At 36.2% G+C, this 12,091-nt stretch overlaps 1 protein-coding gene across 3 annotated transcripts; it reads right to left on the reverse strand.

The window, feature by feature from the left end:
* Positions 1–298: 298 nt before the first annotated feature.
* Positions 299–10,487, reverse strand: LOC149832042 (ribonuclease 3-like protein 2). 3 transcript variants are annotated; one of them, XM_090012338.1, is made up of 5 exons: positions 10,048–10,487; positions 9,826–9,966; positions 9,328–9,704; positions 7,725–7,792; positions 505–642 (listed from the first exon to the last, which is right to left on the reverse strand). In XM_090012338.1, the coding sequence occupies exons 1-4, from the start codon at positions 10,459–10,461 to the stop codon at positions 7,756–7,758; spliced, it is 969 nt and encodes a 322-aa protein (XP_089868464.1). In that variant the 5' UTR covers positions 10,462–10,487; the 3' UTR covers positions 505–642; positions 7,725–7,755. The 3 variants fall into 3 exon arrangements, with proteins under 3 accessions (XP_089868462.1, XP_089868464.1, XP_089868463.1); XM_090012336.1 differs by lacking the exon at positions 7,725–7,792 and having other exon boundaries at positions 299–642; XM_090012337.1 differs by lacking the exon at positions 505–642 and having other exon boundaries at positions 7,492–7,792.
* Positions 10,488–12,091: the final 1,604 nt, after the last annotated feature.

A 12,091-nucleotide genomic window follows, 5' to 3' on the forward strand; every position in this document is an offset into this window, starting at 1 on the left:
TGATTTTGTAGCAGGATGGGGGCACCAGACTTCCATCCATTGGTGACCAGGGTTTTTCCAGCCACGCACCACACTCCTCACCGTTTGGTAATGTTCCTCGCAACACATCAAATTGGTAGTGTCCAGCTTCCATCCACCTCCCTTCTTACCTTCAGATTCCGTCTCCATCTTTTACCTAAGCTTGTTATTTGAATTGTTTTAGCCCTATTGAATAAAACCTTTTTTCTCTTATTTCTCAGCACATTTCCTTTAATCTAACCATTATATAAAACTCAACAAACATCAGAGAGAGAGAGAGAGAGACAGCAAATCCAACTTGTACACTAACTGCTTTCAGATAAAAATGGAAGCATATTCGAGTAAGGGACTGGAAATTCTCTGAAGGTTCCAGTCTACAAAATCACCTATACATGGAGTGTCAAACCGCCATAAACTTATTGTGCAACCATGTTTGCATATTTACATCTTCTCACATACATTGCATTACGCAAGTGGTACAACATTTTTTGAGCTGCAGAATTCTCCGAGTCCTTCACCCTCCCCTTCATTTCACCCTGAATGATTACCTTATTATCTGATGATGAGACCTCAACAGAACTGATAAATCTCTTGTCGTGTGCTGGTCCATCCGTTCCAACAAGTCTGCAGTTCAAAAATTAGTAATAGTCAGTAGGATATCTTGTGTCCAGAAGGTGAAACAAGCTTGGCAAAATTTATATGGGCAGCAATAAGTACATGTCCATATGTCAATATATAAAACGCAATCACATCAGGCTTCCAATTTTCACAAGTAATGACCCCTATCTGCTGTAATTTCGCAACAAGGATTTCACTTGTTTGGTCCAAGCACAACCACAAGTGTTTTGTGTACGGCTAACTCAGAAGAACAAGGTTCAGTAGCTTATGATTTCAAATTTCAAATTTTCACGAGTTTTGAGCCTGTTGTTTCCCTGTTTCCTATACTCAAATTAACTACATAAAATAACCCCCAAGCATGGAGTTGTTCAGAAGACTGACAATGTATAGAGAGAGAGAGGGGGAGGTGTTCAGCAGATTGTTTTGGTTTCTCAATTATATAAATCAGGAAAGATGTTTCAGATGACATAAGTATTGTACATGGAACTCTCCCGTTCCACAAAGTGCCTTAAAGAGGTTTGTTTCTCTTAATAATAATTAAATTTGGTTACTGGGGAAACTAGGAACACTATGAAAAAGTTAAATCAAGTGATGTTTATCGTTATCATCATTATCATCATCATCATTATGCCTTGTCCCATCTACCAAGTTGGTTTTTTGCAACCTAGTTACCCATTGTTATCATCGCAAAATTTTACTTTTGCAAGTTAAACTGACATTTCAAAAAGATTTTGAAAATAACTCACATTCATTTTAAAATGCAGGATAATTTCGAAGAATGAGACTTGTCTGTCGATACGAGGTTCAACCGTTCCTGACACCATTACCAAGGATAATTGAACCAAGAATCAGTCTAGTGTTTTGCTTTGCTCAACTTGTCTAAATCGATGTTATATTTTCTAAATGCACAAAAAATCAAGCATGTGCTAGAAAAAATTTGATTAAAAAACATGATGTGTGCTTGAAATACTTTAGAATATTTGGAAAAGTAGAGGCTTTGAAAATCGTGAATCAGGATTTGAGAAGTAATTTGAAGAAAGAAAAATCATTTTCTGAAGAAAATGAGAGCTTTATGAGAAAATCGAATTCTGGAAAAATTCAAATGATTTTTGAGAAAATTGATTTTATGAGATGGAATTGGAAAATACATCAAAAGGATGGGCGTGTGGCCCTATGAAAGCTTTTCATGATGTAATTTAACCTAGATTAATGAATGAATGCAATTTGAGAAAACATTTTCTGAAGAACTTTTGAGAAAATTATTTGAAAAAGAAAGTTTATGTGCCTTATAGAATTTCATTAAAATAGACTTTCCTCGTATCCCGACTATGGCCACATATATGGATTGAATCTAATCCATTTGATTCTAGAAGGAGAAAAATATTTAGAAAACTTTGAAATATGCAATGGTTTTTTAAAATAGCCTAAGAGTGTAGGTCGATTGTGACTTAAAAGAAGATGATAAATCTAGATTTTATTCGTATTCTGACTATGGACATAAATACAAACTCAATCGAGTTTATCAACTTTTTATAAGCTAGTGCACGTATCATTCGTATAAAACATGGTGAATTTGAATATGCATGAATCATCATCCGTCACACAGTAACATTATTAAAAAAAAAATAAAACTATATGCACATGTAAACCCTAATCTAAATAGAAATTTATATTCTTATTCCAAATTTATAATTACAATTTACATAAAAAGAAAAAAAAATAAAATACACTCTTGAATGTCCCTGCAAAACTAGAAAACTTTTTAGTGAAAATATGTTGACTTTTCTGGATTTATCTAGTAATATATGAAAATTATTGGATTTATCCAGATATAAGCCTTTTTTCATGTTTCTCTGAGATAAAAATAATAAAATATGATGTAAAATTGAAGAAATAATAAAAATAAACAACTTTGAAATTCAGATTTTGAAGAAAATAACAAAAATACCCTTAAAAACAAGACTATGGCCTTGAAATCAGGGTTTTCAGAAAATATTTTAGTAAAACTTTTGATTTAGGGCTCAAATGGATTCAAATCAAATTCAAATCGGGTATGAAGTACCCTAACATGATTATAAACATGATCAAACCCTAAAAATATGAAAAACATGCATAAAAATTTGAAATATTATAAAAAAAACAAATTTTAACAGTGTTTTACTCAAATCGGGACTTCACAGGCACCCTATTTTTATGATTTAATCCAATAATACATCAAATGAACTTAAAAATCAACAAAAATTGACATGGATAGTTCTGATAACCCTAAAATTAAAATAATATGTTTTTGACATTATTTTAATACGAAAATTGAATAAAACCCTAAAATATACAATTTTTGCCCACGAGCATGTAGCTGTCACAGTGTCAGGCCTAAATTAGGTATCAAATCACCATAGAAATTTAAAAAATTTTACAAAGAGGTGCTAGACAAAAAAAATAAATATTTCTCTTTTTACAGATCGAAAAAATCATCTCCAGCTAGAGAGATATCGTTCTGACAATATACACTTGATTCCGACGAATATATAAGGAGCTGAAATACATGCATCCGGTTTTGGGTACAGAGAAATATAGCAAATCATATTCAAAAATTATAAAATTTTAGCAGTGAATAGAAGACACACAGAGAAAGGTTTTCCCTTTTACGGATCGTCAAACAAATCTTTGGTTAAGGAGATACAATCGACACAAGTTGATCTAGAGTTTAAACAAGGTATAATAAGCTCTGAGAAACCGACTCTATCTTCTGACAGAGAAAAAAAAGCAGACAAATGAATAAAAATATGAAAAAAAATACAATAAATACTAGACATCAATATGAAACTACTGCAAATTACGAATCATAAATCAGATCTTTGATGAGAGAGTTATCACATCTGCAAGTTGTTCCCGAATCCCAATAGTGATTTCACGGTTTAAAAATCACGATTCAATTTTCTATTTTTTTGATAAAGCTATAGAACCCAAAATGATTCGATTTTTTTACAAGAAATCACTGATAAACCCGTGAACCACCCTAAAAAAAATAGATTTTTTCGACAAAAAAATGAACATGAAATAGCGTTGTCTCTGCATGCCCCGGATTGAAAATCACATATTAAAGATAAAGCTTGAAAAACCCTAATCTAAACGTGAAAAAAATAAGAAAAATATGCCAATAATGTCACAAATTTGGATTTGATGCTTGAGTGAATAAAATAAACATTAATACAGTGAAATAAAATAAAAAACTCAGCGAAAGCACGATTAGATTTTTTATTTAGCCATTAAAAGAGGGATTCGACCATTGAAGAGTTGAATCTCGATCTTTTTTTGGGTGTTTAACATAATAAACATGATCTAAACGTTTTTAATGGACCAAAAGCATATAAATCATCTTAGATGATCAGTGGATCATCTTATTCAATCATGGATCATGGGATTTGTATGAAAAAAATAAGATCATGCATAAAGGGACAATAATGGTGAAGAGTAAAAAAAAAGAAAAAAAAAAGAAAACACAAAAAGAAAGAGGAGAATATGACCTACCTTGGGGTTGCTGCTGGAAGAGAGCACCACGGTTTTTAGAGGGAGAGAAGGAGAAAAAAAACACATAGGGGTCTACCCCCTTGGTCCCCTTTTTATAGAAAAAATCTAGGTTTAATTAGAGAGAGTTCGAGTTTAACTAGAACTCCTCTTAATTAATTAAGATTAAGCATATGGGGGGTGCGATTTTTTTTGGAGAATTCTAGCCTAAGTGGGACTTTATCTAACTCTAATTGACTTAATTAACTTAATTAATAAAAAAAAAATTCCAAATGTGGCACCACCTAAGCAGACCCACATTTGGTTTTTAAATACTCGAATTTAAAAACTATTAAAAAGCAAAGATGAAGTTTTAAAATCACTTTTGACTCTTCTAACCTAACTAGGACACTGATTAATCCTAAACTAACCAAAACTTTCAAGTGTGATGCCACCCAGTGTGAGCCCCACTTGATTTTTCAGAAAACGATTTTGAAATTTTTGAAAATAAAGTGTTAAAAGCAATTTTTTTCTCAAAAACTTCAAAAGAACATCTAAGCTAAGTATTTTTTTGTATTTTTGAGATATGAATGATACAAAATGATATGAGATTGAAAATTAGGGGTTCGCATCCCTGCAGAGTGGGTCCTGTTTGAAGAAGGTTGAAAACTGATTTGGAAATCAAGTTTTTGAAATGAAGGATTTTAAAAAGGGAAGTTTTTGAAGGAAAGTTTGAAAATAAAATTGAGGTTCTAAACCAAATAGAGTCCTAAATGGATTGGGACTCTTCTAAAGGTGGCGCCAACTATGTAGGCTCCACATCAGGGTTTTGAAAAAGTGAAAATAAAGACTGAAAAGAGTTTTGAAACAGAGTTGATCACCAGATAAGAATCAAAGGATTTAAAATAGAGTTCTGAGCGAACTGAAACTCTAGACTAGAGTCTTAATCCAACTGAAACTCTAAAATTTAGATTTTTCTGAAAACAGACAAGAAGATTTTGAGAACTTTTTGCAAAAACAAGTGAAAACAAGATGAAAACTGAAATCGAAACTAGAGTCCTGATCCAATTGAGACTCTGGGACAGAATCCTAATTCGACTAAAACTCTCAAAATTTTGAACAAACAAGGTCTTAGAAGTTTTTTCGCAAAAACAAATGAAAACAAGGTGAAGACTGAAATCAGAATGTCCTGATCCAACTAGGACTCTGGGAAAGAATCCTAATTCAACTAGAACTCTTAAAATTTAGGAATTTCTTAGAAAACAAATGAAAGAGTTTTAGAAAACAAGTAAAAATAAGATGAAAATCGGAGTCGGATTCAGAGTCCTGATCCAACTAGGACTATGAGGAAGAGTCCTAATTCGACTAGAACTTCGCGAATTTTTTGTTTTCTGATAAGCAAATGATGAGATTTTAAAAAAGGACTTTTGAAAATAGGTGAAAATGAAGAAAATAAAATCAGGATAGAGTCCTAATTCGATTAGGATTTTGGGACAGAGTCTTAGTCCAACCAAAACTCTAAGATTTTTGTCTTTTTGAAAGTCAGATGAGAAGGTTTTCGAAAACAAGTGAAAAATATGAGTAAATGATGAAATTGGGATAGAGTCCTAATCCAACTGAAACTCTGAGATAGAGTCCTAGTTTGATTGGGACTCTATAATTTTGGCCAAAAATAGAGAAAATAGACAAGGGATATGACTACCTCTGATTTAAAATCAAAATAAAATTTTGAAAAGGTTCAAAAAGATGAAAAGACGGAGTCCTGATTCGACTAGGACTCTGAAATTTTGAGAATTTCGACAAATGAAGAAATCCAAAAGCGACACCACCTAAATGGGTCTCATCTGAGATTTGAAATCAGTTAAAAATTGAGTATGGAATAAATCCAGATTATTTTCTAAGAAAATCATTTTGAAATATAGGATCCTGAGGGTTGACAAATGGTAAATGTTGACCTAAAACTCAAGTTTTTGAAATTGATTTCGAAAGAGAAGTTTTAAAATTGAATCTAGATTAAATATTTTAAAAAACAGGAGTACTGAATCTCCAGAATGCCATGCAATGCAATGAAATTACATGCAATGGCATACAATGATGTGAGATGACATGAAATGATTTGCAATGAGATGCAAAATGCATGCAGTAATATGCAATGACACATGAAATGTAAATCCTTGATGAGGGACTTGGAATCTGAACTCCTGGCAGACACAAAGGATTGAAAATTTTCATCTGAGAATGAGAACTGATAATTGAGATTGAGCCAGAACGAGAATTGAATCTTGATTATAGGATAAAGTATTGATATTTATTGTAGAATTTGGGCTATGAACAACCCTGACTCAGATGTCGACCAGTTGGTTCCCCGAAGGTTGTAGAGAGTGGGTCCCAGTGGCAAGATGAAAGGGTTTGTGAGTGAAGGTGAAAATTTTGGGGTGTTTACACCCATCCATTCATATCTAAAAGCCAACTTTCAATCAATGTTTCAGTCTTTCAAGTCTATTAATTTACCACTCTGTCCTATGTAAAATTTACTTACACTATATAGCTTGCAACAAATCGAGGAGACAATCTATTTCCAAGCATAGATGGAATAAGGAGTGGTAAAAGAATGACAATACAAGTGATTGCTAGGCTTCTTAACTGAGATATGTGGTGATGGATATGCACAATGACAAAGAATAGGACTAAATGAATACATGAAGCCATGTTTACTAGTATTTCTAATAAAAGAAAAATTAAATATTGTCACCTTAGATGTAAAGCCAAGCATTACGTTTTAAAGCATGTACAAGCAATCTTAAGAAAAGCAGCAAACAAGAAAGTTCAAGCACACAAGCTTGTATTGCTTCAACTCCCAAGGATAATTAAAGTTAAAACATATTACATGTGTATTCCAATCAGAGTTACCAGTCGAGGAAGCGGGAGCGGAAAGCGAAGCACTTTCAAAATTTTAGGAAGCGGGAAGCGTGGGATGACTTAGAAGAAAATTATGAACCGTCTCAGAAGCGACCTAGGAAGCGAGGAGGAAGCAAAAAAAATAAAATTACAAAAAAAATGAATAAAATGGGGAAGTGAGGGGGAAGCACACTTCCCAATTTATGGGAAGCACGCTTCCCTGCATGTTTCAGAAGCGCGATGTTTCGCGCTTCGGGGAAGCGCGCTTCCGGTAACTCTGATTCCATTAAGGTTTGTTTGACCTAAATAAAGGATGCAATCCCCTAACCATAGAAGCAATATGTACAGTAACAGCTGCGTAGCATCTCTCTTTCTTCAATTCTAATGTCTGACTTACAAAACTGAGTTGAAGGGGACAAAACAAAAAATATTATCTGAGATCATAACATATAAAATCAGACATCTTAACTGCCGATCTTTGAATTCCATAAAATTTAGCAATTTTACAACAATATTGGCATTACATTATACAGATGATCATGGATAAGATTTAGCACTAAAAATTATACAAGATGCAATAAAAATGTGCTACAGAAAAATGTCTGTGTTATTCAACAAAGGCACCATGTCACCATTTTGCATGGATGTGGATCTGCTACAAGGTTCAACAAGTTTGCCTCTACCTTTAGTTATTGAAAAAGGTATACTCCAAAACTAAGCTCCAGTACGAGGACATGAACGAAAGAGCAACCTAATATTCCAAGTCAAAATTATAAACTATGTCAAGCTCTTGTAAAGATCCAGTGATTACAGGGATTTCTTAGTTTAGATACTCAATAAATGATAATCCTAATACTTAGAACTTGGAGCCCAAAATTACTGGGATCCAAAAACAATACAATCCTGGAATTTAAAGTTTTCAAATTCTTAGGAGTGCGATAAAAATTGTCTTCTAAAATGTCACTTCAACGAAAAAAGAAATACATTCTCAACAGAGTTTAGATATTCAATAAATGATGATCCTAATACTTAGAAATTGGAGCCCAAAATTACTGGGATCCAAAAACAATACAATCCTGGAATTTAAAAATCTCAAATTCTTAGGAGTGCAATAAAAAATTTCTAAAATGTCACTTCAATGAAACAAGAAATACATTCTCAACAGGGTTTCACGCCTTCAAGATAAGATGTCTCTCTTTGAGTAAGGTGCCCTGACTCAATTGCTCCAATGGTTTTTATAAGCATGCCGTTGCAAAAATTGCTCTAGTAAGTTATTTAGAGTTCAAATGGCATCATTTAGTGGATAAAGACTGGTTTAATTGCCAATGAATATGGGTCGACCAGACATTGGTGGAATTTTGGTGCTGATAAGGCTGAGTGGTGGTATTTTATGACTAAGATTAAGATGAGGCTAGTTGGCGAGTTAGTTATTCCACCAAATTCTAAATTATCACATCATACATGTGAAAAAAGACAAGAGTTTCCAATTCTGAAAAACGAAAAAAAAAAAAGAAAGATATATTACTAAAAATGTGTGTAGGAAGGATGTGGCATGGTAGAGTATATGAGATCTTTTTGAATGTGGGTTGCAGCTCATGGGTTGTGATCATAGGGACCAACTAACAATGATTTCCAACAAACCTCAAATACCATGTTCACAAATTAAAAACAAAAAAACATTTTTGTTGAACCATAAGCATAGTGACAAAAGTTTAAAACAGCAAAATATCAGCAGCCAAAACTCTATAGGAATTGATATTTTTTTTTTAAATATTGAGTTTTTTCCACAAAATGTTGGCAATAAAAAGTAAATTAAAAGTTAATTTGTATAAATAAATAAATATAATTTAAAAAAATAAAACAGATATTTTTTAACTATAAATAGACGATAAAAAAACATAAATAATGGGTTTAAAAAGCGATATTTATGTTTCTAAAAAAATAGCGATATTTTCAATAAAAAGTTTAAAACATTTAGGTAATTTCTTGCAATATTTTCGCGAGATTTTCATAAATCTCGTGATATTTGTCACACTGACCATAAGACACTAAATTCCCTACTTACCAAACAACTTATACAATGCACACATTCCTAGCCACCTCCAGGCTTCATATCCCTTACTTCCAATCAGTCATGACAAAAATCAGCCAGAAACTCCATAATAATCAACGTTAACATTATGATAAGTAATATAAACAAATAATGGCAAAAATCATCTTGGTATCTCATGTTAATTTAAGATACCAAATTATTCCTGTAAAAGAATGAAACAAATAAAAGCATACCTGTATGTAGGGAAAGGCCAACGCATTTTACTACAAAACACATTCAACTTCTGTTTCGCACCGTCTTCATCCACCCCATTACTCACCGGACAATCCACAACCACTTCGACCAACGGCTCTACTCCTTGACTCTCCTTAATCCTCTCCAGGGCCTCCCTCGCAGCGCCATTCTTCGCCATGTCCTTGTTTTCGCTGCGACCTGTTCCCACCTTCGCACCATCGATGATAACATCAACCACATTCATGCCCGTCTTATCCAATTTCGCCTGGGATTTCAACTCCTTCCCCAATTTCTGGCACAACTGCAGCAACTCAGTCCACGGATGATTCTGTAGCGTTTCCGGAGTCACGATCGGCGCCAACATTTCTCGAACGATCTGAAAAGAACCGAAAATTCCCCAAAAAATTCTTCTGAAAAATTAAAGCAATGACGAAGCGCGAGTTACAGAAAAAAAGAAAATAATAATAAAAAACCATTGATTCAAAGAGATTAAGTACCGGCCACAATTTATCGAGCTTGTAGCCGCAATCGACGTAAACCGCGGCCGCGACCGATTCGACGATATCGGCGAGGACTTTGGGGGGCTTCACGCTGGCGATCGCGTCATCCTGCTCGATGGCCTTCATGAACTCCAGCACCTGAACCAGATATCACCACCAATTGAGAAACCCCAAACCCCGGCGGTGAAAGCAGAGAAACAAAGAGGGGGGAAATCGGACCTTGCCGTCGAGGGGACGAGAGTTGCGGCGGAGGAAAGGGTAGAGGCCGAGCTTGACGGCGGCGCGGGCGAGCTTCTCGGTGCTGACGTTGGCGGCCCGGAGGAGGGAGAGGCTGCCTTGGTCGTGGTGTGGGTAGTTGGTGTAGAGGTGGATGGTGAGGAGGTGGCCGAGAACGGAGTCGCCCATGAACTCGAGTCGCTCGTAGGAGGTGGCGTTGGGGAAGGACGAGTGGGTGAGCGCGATCTCCAGCAGCGTCCGGTTGTCGAACTTGTAGCATATGGCGGTCTCCACGGCGGCCATCGCCTCGTCCCGCGTGCATGCCTCCGCCTCTCCGTCCAGCTTCATCCTCCTCTGCCGGTGGCTCTGCGCCTTCTTGCCGAAGTTCGTCGACATCGAAGCCGACCCATTCTTCATCTCGTCCTCTCCTTCCGTCGCCGAATGTGTTTGGTTTGCGGGGTCGTCGATGGGAATCTTGATCCTGGGAAATGGGCAAGGAAGGTAAGACCGTAAGAAGAAGGAACTAGGAAGGAAGGTCACAGGGAACGAGGAAGACGGCTGGAAGAGGGACAAGAGCTTATTCTTCTGCGTGGTGGGGCCCGAGTGGGGAACGTATGAACGTTTACCGTTGGATTCGTGGCAAGGCGTGTGCAGGGGTTTCCTTCTTCTCACCTCCTTCGTAGTTTGTCCGCATGATTGTATTTTAATATCAAGTGCTATAGGTTTTGTTCCGAAACCTGGCGTATTAACTTCCGTTTCTTCCGAAAATACCCCTAAAAAACTCTGAAACCCTGCAGCTAAAAAAGTATGGCTTGATTTTAAGGCGACATCGTAGATATGCTTGTGGGCCGCCACAGCACTCTTTTTTTCTGAATGCTTTCCCGCTTTTTGGTTAATTAATTGTTGTTATTTGGCATGGCCGACTAAAGGTGTCAACGCGTCGGGTTTGGTTGGGACCCAGGTGGAACCAGACCTGGTTTCAATTTTTGGATATGCTATAGGTCTCAGACGTGGGTCTAATTGGATTCACCATAAACAAACCATACCCCAACCCGATAAGAACTACATGAACCAGACCCGGGCCATAACCGGTAACATAATAAATTTTTATCGTTTTTACATTAAAAAGTTGTGGGTCTTATTCGAAACTTGGGTTGGACCTGGGTCTAGTATAAAATTTTACAAACTATGCCCGGCTCCATGTATTAATCGGACATTTGGGTCTGAACCCAGGTCTTAATTGGGTCTTCTTATTTATTACCATACCCAGACCCTATAGGGTTTGGTACGGGTCGGGTTTACCCGACCCGCCCATTGACACCCTTATGGACGACCTATGCCACTAACTCGGAGAGATCATACACCACTTGCCAAAAAGGGCAGGAGAGAAGCGTGAACGAGTTGATACGGTTTAAAGTGAACCGAACCGTGTCTAAAGGGAGTCGTTTTAAAAATTTAGCCACTGATAGAGTCCAAGCCTAGTTGACTTGGTGCAACTTGTGGTCTTGGTTGGTTTACTGCTGCAAGTGAGCTCTACCGTTGGTGATGTTTGGCGTGTCCTGCCTAGCTAACATGGTCAGCTAAGTCAAAACCAACTACATGAGTGAGTTATGGGTCGGTTCGGTTTGATAACAACAACTATAGCCGACGTGTGATTGATCGATGGGGAACAATGTTGCATTTTATATGAGTGAATGACTCTCTTAGGTAGGGTTGTCAACGGGTGGGTTTTACCGGGACCAAACCCTATAGAGTCCGGGTATGGTGACAAACCCCATTAAGACCTGGGAGAGAATTTGAAGGTTCGATTAATACATGGACTTGGGTATAGTTTGTGAAATTTTATACCAGACCCAAACCCTACCCAATTTTTGATTGAAACCTGTAATTTTTCAATGTAAAAATGATAAAAAATATTATTTTAACGGGTATGGTCTGGGTTTGGTTCATGTAGTTTTTATCGGGTCCAGATATGGTTTGTCTTATAGTAGACCCTATTAGACTCAGGTCTGAATGTAATGACCCCAACTCATACTCCTTAAAAAAT

This window comes from Nuphar pumila, chromosome 7 (genome assembly GCF_984573655.1).
Source record: "Nuphar pumila chromosome 7, dmNupPumi1.hap1.1, whole genome shotgun sequence".
Taxonomy (NCBI): domain Eukaryota; kingdom Viridiplantae; phylum Streptophyta; class Magnoliopsida; order Nymphaeales; family Nymphaeaceae; genus Nuphar; species Nuphar pumila.